The sequence below is a fragment of the Homarus americanus genome, unplaced genomic scaffold (assembly GCF_018991925.1).
Source record: "Homarus americanus isolate GMGI-L3 unplaced genomic scaffold, GMGI_Hamer_2.0 scaffold26351, whole genome shotgun sequence".
NCBI classification, from domain to species: Eukaryota; Metazoa; Arthropoda; class Malacostraca; order Decapoda; family Nephropidae; genus Homarus; species Homarus americanus.
Genome location: NW_024724368.1, coordinates 2,154,787 through 2,171,393, shown reverse-complemented (window position 1 = coordinate 2,171,393; position 16,607 = coordinate 2,154,787). Strand labels below are relative to the sequence as shown.

The 16,607-nt window shown below is 35.1% G+C and overlaps 1 protein-coding gene across 1 annotated transcript; it reads right to left on the bottom strand.

Annotated features, from left to right (window-relative positions):
• Nucleotides 1-977: 977 nt before the first annotated feature.
• On the bottom strand, nucleotides 978-16,418 carry LOC121864139 (putative protein FAM10A5). Its single transcript, XM_042363079.1, has 9 exons — nucleotides 16,287-16,418; nucleotides 11,901-12,032; nucleotides 11,345-11,490; nucleotides 11,024-11,191; nucleotides 9,040-9,181; nucleotides 6,605-6,707; nucleotides 6,190-6,297; nucleotides 5,503-5,673; nucleotides 978-4,829 (listed from the first exon to the last, which is right to left on the bottom strand). Exons 2-9 carry the CDS (start codon nucleotides 12,005-12,007, stop codon nucleotides 4,563-4,565), a joined length of 1,212 nt encoding a protein of 403 aa, XP_042219013.1. The 5' UTR covers nucleotides 12,008-12,032; nucleotides 16,287-16,418; the 3' UTR covers nucleotides 978-4,562.
• Nucleotides 16,419-16,607: the final 189 nt, after the last annotated feature.

Here is a 16,607-nt window from a genome sequence, read left to right as displayed (position 1 = left end):
TGCCCAGTCTGTTATATTTAGTTTCTCATTAAAACATTTTTGAAAGTACAGTTGCAATGTTTTCATCCTTCAGCCTTTATTCTACTTAATTTTCATATACACTTCTTCCAGATCATTTAAACTGTCTTCATAATATATTACAGTATCAAAAAGTTTCCTTCACAGAAATACTTAAGATACCTCTTTCTCCCTGCTTCCCTTATGGCTATACCATGCATGTGTGTGTACAGTACTTGTGTATGTTTAAAACAAACATGTCGTACAAAACTCCACTGATGAACACAATTCATATATGGAACCTTTGCATCTTCTCCTGGCACTCCATCCTCAAGTTAGTCTTTACATTAAGGTCCTCCAACCGAGTCACTCTTCCCCTTATGCACAATTTATTCTTCTACCTCACTCCCTAATCTCATCCTACCTATTACTTGGGGAAAAGGGAACATCCACTAAAGTGATACTGCCTTACTTTACCCACAGTGAACTTAACATTCAAACCATTCTTACAGATGACTTGTTTTTCATATAGTGCCATTCCATCTCTGCACAGTATTTGACATCAGTTTTTACATCCTAACACATTGCTTAAGTAAGTTATGGCAAAAAGTTTCCCCCGCCTTGTTTCCGAGAACACCCTGAGGCGTCGTAATGAAAGGAGGTGAGTAGAATGTCTTTGGACTAAGCATGGTCGTAGCACAGTAATAGTAGTGCTGTATCTCACCAGTGGCCCAACACATCACACAGTAATATATACAGCCTCATCTAGTGATTATTTTCGCCCGTAGTCACTGGTGTACCAACATGCAACAATGAAGTAATGTATTTCATACACCAGTGAACTAACACATGGGTAATGTTTTAAACCAAAAATATTCATAAAGTACTGTACTATATTCTTTAAACAATGTAGGCTCCTAATACCTTTTACATTAAGTGTACACCAAATAACACTGTTGTAAATGGGAAGAAAATAAATGTCAATTTGATATTTATTTATAAATACACACCTATGAACACTTCTTCCTATAACAATATGACTAAGATGGGTCAGTGAGTGACATAAGTCAAACAATGTGTTTAAACTTTAGACTGGATAACACTTGTATTGAAGGATGCAAAGTACTGTACTGTACTGTCAAACTATATCATATCAACAAATGATAAGTCTCATTACCAGATGTTCTAAAATTTGAAAAAATCCAAAAAAATTAACTTGCCTCACAATAGTAGAGAGAGATTAACACTACTGATTAAAACAATAAAGAAAATATTATTGTCCTATTCAAGCAGATGCTTTACTTGAATGTGCACCTTATGTTCAGCACCTACAATTCACTGCTCGTATGTCAAAATTGAGTCAAGACATGATAAAAAATAGCTTGAACAATATTAACAAAAAATTCATGCCTTAACTAACAAACTGCACGGTCTATAGTTCAGTCTTTCCCTTCTACTCACCCGCTTGGATACAAAACCATGAGTTTTTTATAAACTGTGGATAGCCACTACATAATTCGGATGACAAACGCAGCAAACCACCGTGTTTTAAATATGGGAAACTTCCCACAGGAGATGGATTAGAATAAAAAATTTCTTTGTAAAAAGGCCTTCAACTGAGCTAGAAAATATGTCCATTAACCCAAAAAATTAAATAAGTAGGAATAAATCTTACATTCATCAAGCACATTCATACATTGCAAATGTTGCAATTCTGGTAAAATGATACGCAACATCTATTTACTTTGTACTTGATATCCCCAACTTTTAAAAGGCCACTGCTTTAATTAAAATCTATTAGTGGTTAACATGCTAAATATGGCTCTGAATACTAACTAAATATGTGAAACCAAAGTAATAACAAAGTTATGAAGGCTGATATGATGAGCCTAGAACATAGAAAAATTACTGGAGAACTTCCATCAAAACGTCAAAAAATATAATTTATGATTTCCTATTCATCAGCTAATAAGAACAAAGTTGACAAGTGCTAATGGTGTTTACTGAACTTGTGTCTACTTAATACTTATTAGATGTCAACTAAACACACTTTACATTGGGATGAAATTAAGGTTGTAATTAGTACCATTTCTTTCAACAGAGGTACTGTGTAATAGTGATTCGAAACTGAAAATTACCGGTACACGATTCATAAGTTTACAAAGTTAAGAAGAAAAAAAAGGACAATTTATAATCATGATCTCAGTCCTTACATTAACTTAACACTCAAATGATAACCCAAAATGGAGGAATGTTTACTGGATGAATTAATGTACAGTACTGTACTCTAAAGTTCACAATACAAACTACACTGCCCTAACAAGTTGAATAAAAGCTTATTTTCTGCCAATATTAAAGATATTTAGTTCTTGACTATAACTTGTTCTCTCTCTTTAACATCCAGTTATTATTGAGACATGTAATTAGGGCTGGCATCTAGCTTACTCCAATATATTCCTTCTTTGTATTATTACAAAACAACTTCCAACACTCGGCCAAAATCAGATATATTATTCTGCTGTCTGTGCCCAGTATTTGAAAATAGTTCTGTAGCATCCTAAGAGGTAATTGACCAGGTGTTTATGGCTTGTGTACTAAAAATATTCAAAGAGTGCAGTTGATTAAATATTAAAATCCATAATGTAATGCAGTAAATAGTTTTCTTTAATATAAATCAAACCCCAAGCTTTGTAAATCTTATTAAACATATGTTTTAGTAATACTGTACTTGTAAACGGTATACTGTAATGAATTTATTCATTATGGTGAAATCAAGTACAAGCACTGTACTGTATTATATTATATAAAATACAACAGGCCAGCCATAATCCATTACACCAGTATTTGCCTCATGATGACAGGACATGGAAAAAGTTTATGTATGGCATCCTTTATTATGAGCAGAATTTTCTCTTGGTAATAATCCACTGGTGAAGCCTTTATTAGCAGCCTGTCATACATTTTCAAACTTTTTACTGATCTATAACACCCGTTTTTATATCCATATCAAATAATCAATCATTCTTCTTTAAAAAAAAATTTACCGAGTCGAATCATATCTCGAGAGTTTACATTTAATATATTTTATCCAAGTACAGTACCCTGTTTACTGGTAACACTTTCTTTTATTCACAACAAGGTGGTAGAGCAAATTACTAGAGGCATTTCAACTGATGTCTCTACATCTTTAAAAAGTCCCACATCAACATGGAAAACCCCACATCAACATGGAAAACATTTGCTGAAAAAAAATTGTTGGTTTGATTGTTGCAGTCAAGTTATAAGATTACAATTCACTTATACTAATATAATTCATGAAAATATTGAAGGATACCAGACTTACTATCCACAAGGCTGTAAGCATAAACTTGAAATAATACAGAGAAGTAGGGGGAACCAGTAGATAATGACTTGGGTAAACTATTGTTTGAAAGCCGTGAAATTAAGAAAACATGTGGCAGACCCCTAGCATCTGTAAATGTAGCCCGAGTAAAGATTAACTATAAAAAATAGCTTGTTGCCTCCAGTGTAAAGGTTTTCACTGGACACTGAAGTCAACCAGTCACTTAATAAATACTCTTTATATTTTCTTACAGCACACTAGTAGCTGGAAGTTAACCCCTTCGTTACAGGGATGCCACATTTAATATTTTATTTGGCAAAAACCAAACAATTTTATTCAGCTCAGAAGTGACACCATACACACAAGGGGCATAATATTGAGAGGGAAGTGGTGGAGTCCATTTCTTTCACATTTAACAATATGATTCCATAAACAAAGCTTCTATGATTACCCCCAAGGCATATTAAAAGTTCATAAGTTAATCCTGTCAACAATGCTGAAGTAGAATCTAAATGTTAAAGGACAACTAACAAATACAGAAAGAAGGGTAATACAGTATATATCTACCTAATACGGTAAGAAATTAATTCACAACGGAGTTATAAAATAAAAAATTAAATGTTCCAATTTTGAAAGAGGGAAAATAAAGCATCACCTTTTTCGATCTGAGGAGGTTCAGAGACCTTTTGGATATACCATTTTTTGTTTTATTATTAATACTACAGAGTACAGTACTACTATCTTCCATAACAAGCTTAACAGTGAGTTAAAGATGAATTTTTTAATATTCATCGTATTGTTATTTTCTGAGTAAGTACTAAATATTGGAAAATTACAATGAAGGGAAAAGATTGATGCACAGGGAACAGTACATACCAGCTCAAGTAGAAGTAATAATAATAAAGCTGTATCCAACTCAAAAGGAATGCATACCACCACGCAAACCTGTTCCACAAAATAATACAGATTAAGGATGAAATTATTCTTATACTGTGTATCGACTCTCCTCAAAATAAGACAAAAATGCTACCTTACATGATGTCTTTAAATACTGTAACTTTCAAATTTAAAGAAGATAACCTTGAGGCTACAAATTATAAATGACCTGTCTTGTAAATACACTATATCCTTGTAAACTAAATTCAATTGTTTGCACAAACCACACTTTTGGCTAACAGTGGCATCTCTCACTACATACATTCATGACAGTATATCATTCCCCTTAATCTAGATCATCAGAAGCATTCTGATTGGAAGGTCCTTTGGGAAAACCACCTGCCCCTGGGAAATCACCAGGGAATCCTCCCATTCCACCGGGCATTCCACCGGGCATCCCACCGGGCATCCCACCCGACATACCTTCACCACCACCGCCTAATTTGGAAATCAACTTGTTGATAATAGTTGCTACTTTTGGGTTGGATTGGTATTTGAAGATGTTTGAAGGATTGGTGGAGACATCCTGGAAAGCAGCAGCAACTTCTGGGTCCTGTTAAAGAGAAAAGATTATATGATAATGGGTATAACAAGAAATTTCCCCACATCTTGCAGAAGCAAACAATATCAAGCATTGTTTCACCACTGATTACCGTACTGAATAAATAAAGTACAGGTACCAAGTTTTTAAATCAGCATGCATAAAAGTTACACTGCTCATTACTGTGATGCATTTCAAGTTTTGTAGATATTTTGTGAAGCAGAGCTGTAAAGATTAATTTCCCTTGAAGAAAATATTTATTTCAACTTAATAACAAATCACTTGTCAAACAAATGTAGAGGCTTGTAATCATACAAAATTATGGTGAAAATAGACATATGAAGTTATCATTCATATTTTCACATGTTTACACTCGCATTATTTGACTGTGCTAGTGGTGCTTGCAAGCAGGGAACCCTAGCCCACTGGGATTAAAGCATATCGTTCAGTGTTTTTATTCTTTCAACATCCTTGACAAGCACGTGTCTGGTAGTTCAACTTACTGTAGTAGTACTGTACTGTATCTGGTTTTAAGATGCTGTCTGATTTTACTTCATTATATCTCTTATCACCACTGCCACAGTGTTTAAAAAAAGTGGTAATGTTATACCTTGGATATTAGTACTGTATCACATAATCTATATCTAATATGGTACAATTCAGGAAAATACTAAAACAGCCTTACCTGCATTGCTGCCAAAATATCTGGGTCCTTAAATAAGTTTCCTAAGTCTGGCATTCCACCAGGACTGTCACCTCCTGGCATGCCTCCTGGCATGCCTCCTGGCATACCTCCTGGCATACCTCCGGGAAATCTGAATGAAGAACCTTGTGATTTCTCCTGCTCAGCCTGTGCCTGAAAGTATTAATCAGATGAAATGGGAAACATACGCATACGGTACATGGGAATTTTCTATTACAGTAAGTTCTCCTATGACGCATGTTAATATAGTGATGAATGTATCGCAGATGCGACTTGAATAATGCAACTGAGTAAACAGAATTTTGTCACTCAAGTACGAAGAAAAAATGGTTACATGGTAGCCTCAGTGTAGTATCACAAGGTAGGATGCTGCCTATCTACACTCACAGTTATGAAATCAGGTTAACAAGTTTGTAACTTTGGCTGTTACATGGAGAGCCAAGATGAGATGTTGAAGTTCAGAGGAAGAGTACTCGTATATTAACATTAGTAAGTAGACACATTTGACACCTAACTCATTTCAGTAATGCCATCCCCCACTCCCCCCTCCTAAAAAAAAATACTTGCACGGATTTGGAAAACCTGTAATTTATGGGGATCAGTTTGCTGATCATTATCATTTAGCTTGAATAAACCTAAAATAGCAAACCTAAGACACATTATGCTTACTTTCTTTGCTGCCTCTTGAGCTATACGTGCACGTTCCTTCTTCTCGATTATCTCCTTATCTTTTCGCTGACGCTCATATTTTCTTTCATGTTCCTCTAACTTTGAAGCCTGTTGAGATAGAAACAAACTAATAGCTGTAATAACTTTGATTTTCATAGTTTTTTGTAAACACTTCATGCCTCAAAGAAACGAGGTACCTTTATCTTAACGATTATGTTCCGTTTTCATTTAATATATTCAGGCCTTCTGACAGAGAATCAATAACTGCTTCGGATTAAATACCTTCAGGCAAAATAAATCACATGGTATGTACTAGATGCACTTAAGTCTATACATGCAATATCTTTTTAAAGGGAAAGTTATGGACACAATGTTTCAAGGTAAAATAAAACAAAAATTATTTAATAACACTTACATTTGGCTGCACCTCTTTTAGCCACTCATTCGTTTGTTCATCAAAGTCTAGTTTGCAAGCCAACCTCAGATCTTTCGCTGCTTCCATCCAGTTGCCCAACAATCTATAAAGACAATAAACCTCATTATATGAAGCTACAGTATTTTTATTCAACATAAGCAACAAAACACAAACCATTCAATTCTAAAATTATTACAAAATCCAAACTCAAAATAAATAAGATTTCAAAATGAACACTGCTTCTGTCATCTTGATAGGGTTGGTAAGCATGAATGTGACGCCATTTCCCTTATCCTAATTTTTATTTTTTTTTTACTTATATTTTGAAACAGGATTACACAGAAAAGTAAATTGTATGACGGCAAGTGACAGGATTAGCGTCACTGGTAGCTCCACATATTCCCATTATAAGGAAAGCAGGACTACCAATGTGAAGCTCTGTGTGGATTTTTTACCAGTTTGTCATACTGTTCAATACCAAAGGGGTGAAAATAATTTCTGATTATTTGTGAGAGGATTTTCCCATTATTATTTATTTGTATGTGTTTTGTGTGTTTACACACACACACACACACCACGTGAGGCCCCTCATAACACCATCTGTGAGGGAATTACTACACCACGCCAGGTCCCTCATAACACCATCTGAGGGAACTACTACACCACGTGAGGCCCCTCATAACACCATCAGCGAGGGAATTACTACACCACGCCAGGCCCCTCATAACACCATCTGAGGGAACTACTACACCACGTGAGTTCTTCCTAACACCATCTGGGAGGGAGTTACTACACTATGAGTTTGCTGTTCAACACCTACATTAATCTGTATGTTCCTTCACCTTTCTCTAATGAAGGCTTTTGTTAAACCACCAATGTATGTAATAAGTCATTTATGTCCAATGTATATTTTCAGCCTTCGGGCTGCAGAATTTTTTCAATAAACCGTTAATTATTATTATTATTATTATTATTATATATATATAGTATATATATTGTTACGACCGTGTCGAATTTTTTCTATTTTTTTTATATGTAACATGCTCCCATGTTCCATATTATTCCTGTAATGATGTTAAATTTACTACTATATATTCTAGTCACCTTACCCTGTGCTGTTAAGGTTTTAACTGTCATTATTTGTTCAAGCCCATCTTATTTCTTTGTTTTGTATTGTAACCAGCATTCTTTGTTCTCTAACAACCATCTGCATCGTTAAACGACCCACCGGCGGGTCGAGTGGCGGGAGCCGACCTTATATATAGGACCCACCAACTGACTTGAGTTAGTTCAGTCCTCTTGTCATACAGTCCACATCCTTTGAGTGTTACTTGTTACTTATACTTAATTTATTTGTGTTGTTCCTGTCGCCACCAATGTGGTATATCTATGTGAGTACCTATTTATGTCTCTGTTTGTGTCCATCGGTATTTGCTTAGTTGTATTCAAGTAATTCAGTGTTGTTTCACGTTAGTTAATTTCAGTGATAGTTTTTATATGTTTATGCAGTGTTAACGTAATCCAATGCTTTATTTTTATTCTTTCGATGTTTTGTATCACTTGTGTCTTAAAAGTTTCGATGGTGAATCAATTTGTTGTGACAGCCTACGAGGCTCTTTATTGTGTTAATATTTAATCAATTAAATTCTTAAAGGTTTACTTTATTTATTTTTATTCTCTTTTAATTTACTTCACTTTTTGTTTGGTTACGCCTAGAACCTGGATATTTAAGTAAATTAAGAGACGGCGTAACAATATATAAAGAAATTACAGTCTCTAGAATGAATGGCTCCCTGTCACGGCCGCGAAAATGCCAGTAACTTTATAGCTACCCTTAGACATTCTTGGCAACATCCAGGGTGTCATCGGCGAATAATAGAGGACTGCAAAATAAAAATCCGCTAATTATCTGGGTGTACTGTATTTTATAAGCATTCAGATTTACCCCATTTAGGAAATAGTTTATTGGGCACTCCCTATATCCTGTGCAGGGTGAAAAGCAAAAAATTTACAGGAGGGAGGGTGAGTGGTAGAGCCATGCCAACTCAAGAGTGAGTGTGACATGGATTTACAGTGATCAGTGTAAAGAATTCCAACAAATGATGAATTTAATGTTGTTAGTACACCTGACCTTCGACCCTAGACGTCCAATAAATAAGGTTTAGAATTTTGCATGTAATATAGGCAGTACAAGTTTGATTAATATCTAGTCATGGCCAACAGTGAGGGCATAAAATTTAAGACAATTCATATTTTTCTGATTCATCAACTGGTAGCCTCAAATGCAAGTGGTGCTCAGCTAACAGTTATATTACTGTCATTTGTATTCCCTAATCTACTAGATATCACACAGTTATATTACTGTCATTTGTATTCCTTAATCTACTAGATATCACACAACATATAAAACTTCAGAAAATGGGATAAACTTTTACCTGTTAGCTCGTCCTCTGTACTTGTAAGCTGTCGCTGAGTCTGGGTTATGCTTAAGGGCTTCATTACAGTCCCTGATGGCTGCATTTACCCTCTTTTGTTTCAGGAGAGCATTGGCTCGCTTGGCATACAACATAGCAGACTCTGAAGGAAATCTTTACATTAACATTCATAATTCTACTTATAAAGAACACTTTATGCCAAGCACATCACAAGGCTTAAAGTAACTGAAACCAAAAAAATTGAGTAGCACCAGATGCAACCCTAATTGTAATATGACTAACATAAAACATTTAATAGTAATGTACTCTAAACTTTTAGAATTTTTCAAGACTGGGACACCCCAGTTTACGAGCATTTGGGTAATGCAATTTCAATGTTACAAACAGCCTCACAAAACCTAACCAGGTGAAAAAGCTGTGGTCAACACAAAAACCACACCTTAAGTTAACAAGCTGTATGACCCAATGCTAAGTAATTACCCAAGTGGACAAGAAAACTCATCAACTGAACTGGCTTATCATTATATCAGAGCAAGGTCTGCAAATCAATCTTAATTACTGTTAGGTAGACAGAGGTAATTGGCTTAAAAGAATCTTGTCCATATTTCACCCTGCCTAGGAATCACACCTAAGACCACTTGCTGACCATTATACCACAGGTCAATACAACAAATAATGAACATGGATCAATTACAGCTTTCATATTTGTGATCAAAATTCATTTAAATCTTAACAAAGCTAACTTCCTAAAACTACAGTACTGTACAGACATTCCCAGGTTAAGAATTTCTGACTTTACAGATAATACTGTACTATACTGTCCCATAAGTCCTATTTAAAATGACCATCAAGTAATTCCTTGGCTGAATGGAGATATTTCCAACTACACCTCACCTGTGAGCTCTTACATTACGGTTGTTGTTTAACTCGTAATTTTGGCTATATGTAGTTTTTTTGTTACATACACTGAATCTTACATACAGAACGTGAAGAAAAATTAATAATAAAAGAAATAAAGGCAATTGTTGTAAAGAACAGTAAACCCTTGTTGTTCACGGGGGTTAGGTTCCAAGTGAATGGTGTGAATGGGCAAAAGTGCGAATAGCAACTTTATAACCTTAGTGCATTAACTACTCTAATAATTCAACTTTCTTTGTCAGGGTCATCAAAGACTTCTGCCTTTTGCATTTCACTGACACTAGGCAGTCTTTTAGGAGCCATTTCACACAAACTTAAGTTTTGACAGTACAACATGAGATGCTACATCACAGGCAATGGTTGAGCGCGAACAGAGGGAGAGGAGACGCTGCGGGTGCATGGGGCAACTCGTTGCGCTGCAGGAAAAGACTCACAAGCTAGCCACTATCTGTTTACCATGAATTGTCGAAATCACGAATCTCAATCCCCCACAAATGACAAGGGTCTACTGTACAATATTTTTAACTCGTAATTTAGATGTAAACTTTTTTTTTTGCTCAATTATTTATATACACCATCCTACACAAATAAATACTTATCATAAGGATATCATTCTAAGTAAAGCTGTGTGGAGGTCGGAGTGTCTGTGGCGCTGTTTGTACATTTTTTTCTCTATGCTTTTACTAATGCAATTTATAGAATTTTGTTACTGATGTTTATATACCTACAATACTTTTAGGGGTGAATCTAGTGATCTGAACAGAGGCTTCACAGTCGGTTAGAGAGAGGGTTTACTGTACACTTTAGGTCTGGTGCTCCAAATTCCCAAGCCTGCTGGATAAATGGTTCCCTACCTGCATAGTAATTGCATATACTGTACATTATGTGTACTATGTGTGCTCAATGATTACCTTCAGAAGGGTCACTTACTGCTTATGGAGAGCCTCCAAGAACGGAACCCATCCATAAACTAGGTTGTCTACTGTACTTTCAATTCTGGAGGGAAGCACTATAAGACATCAGGAAAAAACATCATATTCAGTAAAGGACTTTCAATTCATCATACCTGGATTGAGTTTTACTGCTTCTGTGAAAAGGTCAACAGCCTTTTGAAGGTCACCATCACTAATGGCCATCATGGCCTCAGACCGCTTTTCATCAGCTGCATCAATATCCTCCTCTGTTGGTACCTTACTACTGTCTCCAAGCTCAGGTGGATCTTCTGTTTCTGGTTCTATGTAGAAATATTGATTTTTTTTAAATATATATCAATGAAATAGAATGACAATGAAATGCTTTTGAAAAATTTCATTGTGAATTCAAGAACATTTTGCTGAAGTACAAGAAAAACAGTTTCAATTACAAATATAATTTTGCCTGTACTAACCAACCACTCCTTCATTATTCAATTCAACATCACTTTCTGGTTCATCAGATTCAGGGGTAGTCTCTTGCATTGGTTCATCCTTAGGTGTTGAAGTTTTGGAACTTCTCTCAAAAGGAATGCGAGCACCCATATTCAGCAGGTATTCTCTGTAAAAGTCATATTGTGAGACTAAAAAAAAACTCTCAATATCGATTCACTGTAATAGTAATAATGTATTCTAACAAAAAAGTTACTAGGCCTGTATGGGTTGCAGGTTATGTTTTAGGACAACACTCATGAACCAGTTACAATAGGCCTACAGTTATGTTGTTGCCACCAAGCTTCTGTGCATACATTCTGCAGCCAGTGCAAATTATTATATTATCACCAGGCTCATTTTCTGTTCTGTTGTTCTCAGTCAGTACCACTATTTATAGGGGTGCAGTTGAGCAGGGACAGTGCATCTCTAATTTTCTAGCTATGGTGTACAGTATATACCGGTACCTTAGAATATGATCATAATCTAGTCTTTGACATTACCAGCTACTCTAGAAATGTCATTTCCAACAACACTTACTTGAAAAAAGACAGCTGAGGAAGATGTAGAATTTCAGAGTTCCCTTTACATGCACTGATGAACTCTTCTAGCCTCTGAAGATCTTCTGGTTTCATATGTTCTGCCATGATTGTGGTTAACCTAAATTCTAATCTGAAACATTAGAGGATACACAATGAAAAAAGTTGTAACCCTTCTCATCAAGTTTTAAAAATGAGGCTATACAAATATAATTGTAAAGGCAAATGCTGCATTACCGGTACGTGATTTACACGAGGCACAATGAACTAACCTAACCTCACATAATGATGATGCAATACATTTTATTTAGGTTAAGATAGTAGGTTAGGATGTTTCATTATATCTCGGACAAGTCATATGACATAGTAGCTGTCAGAAGTATTTGTATGTAAAGTTGCTGGGTTTGAGTCCTGGCCTGAGTCACATGTGAGAAGGGTGTTGTTCAATGTGACCCGACCAAACATTGCAGGTTTCCTTCTGTTCTAACACTGTACAGTAAATTAAATATGTGTATGTCAACAAAAGATCAGGTACTAAAATGTTGTCAGATTGGCATAACAGCTGGATGTCTATTATATTCTAGAAAACTACATAAAATACAAGTTTCAATTTTGTCCCTTTCAAAACATCATTTGTCAAAATTAGGGGGTTTACGTATGGCTCGTCAAGTACAGTACTGTATTATTGTACTTCTTTTAATCCATGGTTATGAAATGTTTAGTTTTTAATGCTCATACAAACAGCTGATAATGGCAGCTGGAGAACCATCTTCAGGACAAAAGAAAATAATGAAAGTTGCAATTACTCCATTTTATTGATATTTGGGAGGTAAGAAACAAGTTTTCTTCTGTAGAATTTTATCCTCAAGAGGCTATTGCCAATTCTAACAACACATTTGTAAACTATTAACGATAAAGAGTTTACTTGTGATTATTGGTCTTACCCATATTGTATTTTAGGTAATAATCTAGGTAACTGTCTCCTGAAAAGGAGCAGCTTCAGGAAAAATTTCTATAGGAAAAAACTTGTTTCTTACCTCTCAAATACCAATAAAAAGTTGGAGGAATTGCCATGTTAACAATAAATTTGTTGACACACTTGTCACGTGAGCAGTCTCAATGCTAAGCAACTAACTAAATACTTTCCTGCAATCTTTCCATATGAATTTTTAATAACAAATAGCACCATAACCCACTGCAATTACTGTACCTAAATTAAGGCATTTATTGTAAGGTATTTTAAGATGCACGGAATAGCTAAAGCGTTAGCTTTCCCGGACTGTCATTAAAAAATACAATACCACGTCTTGGGAATAACTGTTGTACAACACAGTCTTCAGAAAACAATAAAATTAGGAGAACTATTTTTTAGAAACAATATGGAAAGAAATATTGAAGAAAATATATATAAAATTATGGAAAGAAAGACAAAAATAGTCAATCAGTCAACAAAAAATAAAAATGACACTTAAAATCGGGCCCCGCTGTAAAGGTTATTTCTCCTGGACTCTGAAAACACACAATACGACCGGAGCAGCTGTACGCTTCTTCTCTCTTTCACGGCTAGGTGTTCGCATATTTTGACACGAAATACGACGAATTTCAGGTTCGTTTGTCTTAATTTTCGCACTTACAAAACTGTAATCAACTTGTTCACCCTTATTTAAAGTATCCTATGAGTAATTAAATTGGACAGCACCCACTTACAAATGGGAAGAGTAAAAACTGGTTTCAACTAGGCGCAATCCTTTTCAATTCTTTCACGCCAAACACTTTGTTTTAGGTCCTATCCAACATACTACCGTATATAGAATTATTTAAATTATTATATCACAGTTTTTATTGCCATACATGCCCCCCAACTCTTCAATATTAATCAAAATATTCTCCCTAAGCGGCCATGATCTGCGTATTTTCAATGGGAGAAATCGCCGATTGGTTGTTAGCTATTTGGGCCGCTTGGGCGCTGCACAGAGCTAACGCCTGATCAAGGTGTTAGCTTTTCCCTCAGAACGTGTATGTGCACAACTCAAAAGCAGCGTCTGCACAGACAGAATAGCTAACGCGTTTGCTATTCCGTGCATGTCAAACGCCTTGCAATAAATGCCTTTAACCCAAAATAATACACTCCCATCCATCAATACCTGTGTTAGGTAAGTTAGGTTGGTTTATCTTATTTACAATAAATCCTAGGTCACGGTAAGTGTTGGTGGACACAATGAGATGCTGTTTAGATACAAAACACGGTCCAGATATATTTGCCATACTAACAATACAAAAACTGCTGTAAAACCATGTTACATATTGTTAAACTATTAACTTAAGGAAAATTTATAATCGTCTGTACAAAAATATTCAGTACGTAGTGCTGCTGGTTTTTAGTTTCTATAGAACAGAAACATTGTCAATGAAACATTTATCCTTTAGCAATCTCGCAAACCGCTCATAATGGCAGCCACACAGGTGGTGCGCAATACAGATTCGTTGTCAGGACTACAAAATAAAAAAGAAAGTTACAATTACTCACAACTTTTATTGATATTTACAGGTTTTCTTTAATAGAAATTTCTCCTCGGGTTGTTCCTTCTCAGGAGTCGAATATCTAAACTATCACGATGTTTAATTGTAGAAGTGATGAATTCCGCATAAAATCAATCGATACAATAAGACGGGTCAGTAATAATTGATGTCTGTGTCTTTAGTTTAGTTCTATTCTCATTATATCTTACTGAAGAAATATATATATATATATATATATATATATATATATATATATATATATATATATATATATATATATATATATATATATATATATATATATATATATATATATATATATATATATATATATATATATATATATATATATATATATATATATATATATATATATATATATATATATATATATATATATATATATATATATATATATATATATATATATATATATATATACTTTGTGACACCAAATGCTAGTCGAGAAGTGATTGGCAGTCCGATTTATTCATGTAGGACCATTATTTGACTTCATTGCGGCTACATTTGGGTAATTAGTCGGACCCCTACAAGGTTGCTAAGCTTGTTCCACTCATCGACCACCCTATTTGTAAACCAGTTCCTTCCTATCTCCCTCCTAAACCTAAACTTATCCAACTTGAATCCGTTGTTCCGAGTCCTATTCTGCTCGGATATTATAAGAACTTTATCTATATCACCTTTATTGATTCCTTTCACCCACTTGAATACTTTTATCATATCTCCCCGCACTCTTCGTCTTTCTAGGGAATGCAAGTTTAGTTTCTTTAACCTATCCTGATATGGAAGGTTTCTAAGTCCTGGAATCATTTTCGTCATTCTTCGCTGCACCGACTCTAGTGAATTGATATCCATTCTATAATAAGGGCACCAGAACTGAACCGCATAATCGAGGTGCAGCCTGACTAGCGCAAGATATAGTTGCAATAAGACCTCTGCACTCTTATTACTTACACTTCTAGATATAAAACCCAATACTCTGTTTGCCTTATTTCGAACATTAACGCACTGTTTTCTAGGCCGTAGGGTCCGGGCTTACAAGTACCCCTAGGTCTCTTTCACAAGTCGACTTCTCTAGGTTGATGTTGTTAAGGCTGTATACATTGACAGTATTTGTTCTTCCAATATTAAGTACGCTGCACTTACTGGTGTTGAATTTCATTTGCCATTTTTCAGACCACCCCTGCAGTTTATTTAGATCCTCCTGTAATGCATTTGCATCCTGCCCTGAATTAATCTGTGTGGACTGGGAGGTTCCAGCTTTACAAACTACAAATTAAAAATATACTTCAGAAAAATGGTGATACTAACTCATGTATTATGCTGGCAACCCTATAAAAACACTACTGAAAAATAATTGGAACCTTCAACACCACATGGCAACCAATCAGAATGGTTTACAAGCTGAACTGTAGCTCTCGGTTATCTCTCGTTTTAATTCGCGACAATATTTAAATAAAAAAAAAATCTATCTCTGTTAACACGCTTTGTCCCCAAGCTACTGTGGTTCTCATCCGGCGACACAACAAATAAAGACACGTACTATAAAATCCTAGAATAAAGCATGACAGCTAGCAATAGGTTGAAAATCCTTGACACAAATAATCATGTGCGTAAATGATAGATAATAATTAAGTACTGATGTCTTCTATTACCAAAAAAATATATTAGGATAAAATTTCACTGATGACGCCGTCGTGTAAACAAATGCATTCCCTCTTATCATACCTTAGACACTCTTTAATTACTGTCTCCACTACATGGTATACATTCGCGTAAATCAGTGTTCATAGCGAATAATATAAATCAATGAAAACTACCATTTATACCCCAATAAGGTACGTACTTAGAGAGAGTAGGAGCAGCAGCACGTCTCCTCCCAGCCGTGTGTCAGTGAGTACGTCTCATTGGCCGCTCTTCTTATCAACCTTCCTCACCATTTTCAGGAATATTCTTCAATATTTTTCTGTATAGACTTTAATATTGCTTTCTTTTGAGTAAATTTGTAGGGATTATTATTATTATTAGTAGCGAATATCAATGTTCTTTTGTACTTAACTTCTTCGTCATACCTTAAGATTGTAGAATGATTATAAGAAATCTATGCTTTCTAGAAATATCTTTAACGCTCCAGTAGCATGTCATGTTATAAAGAATTGGAATTATA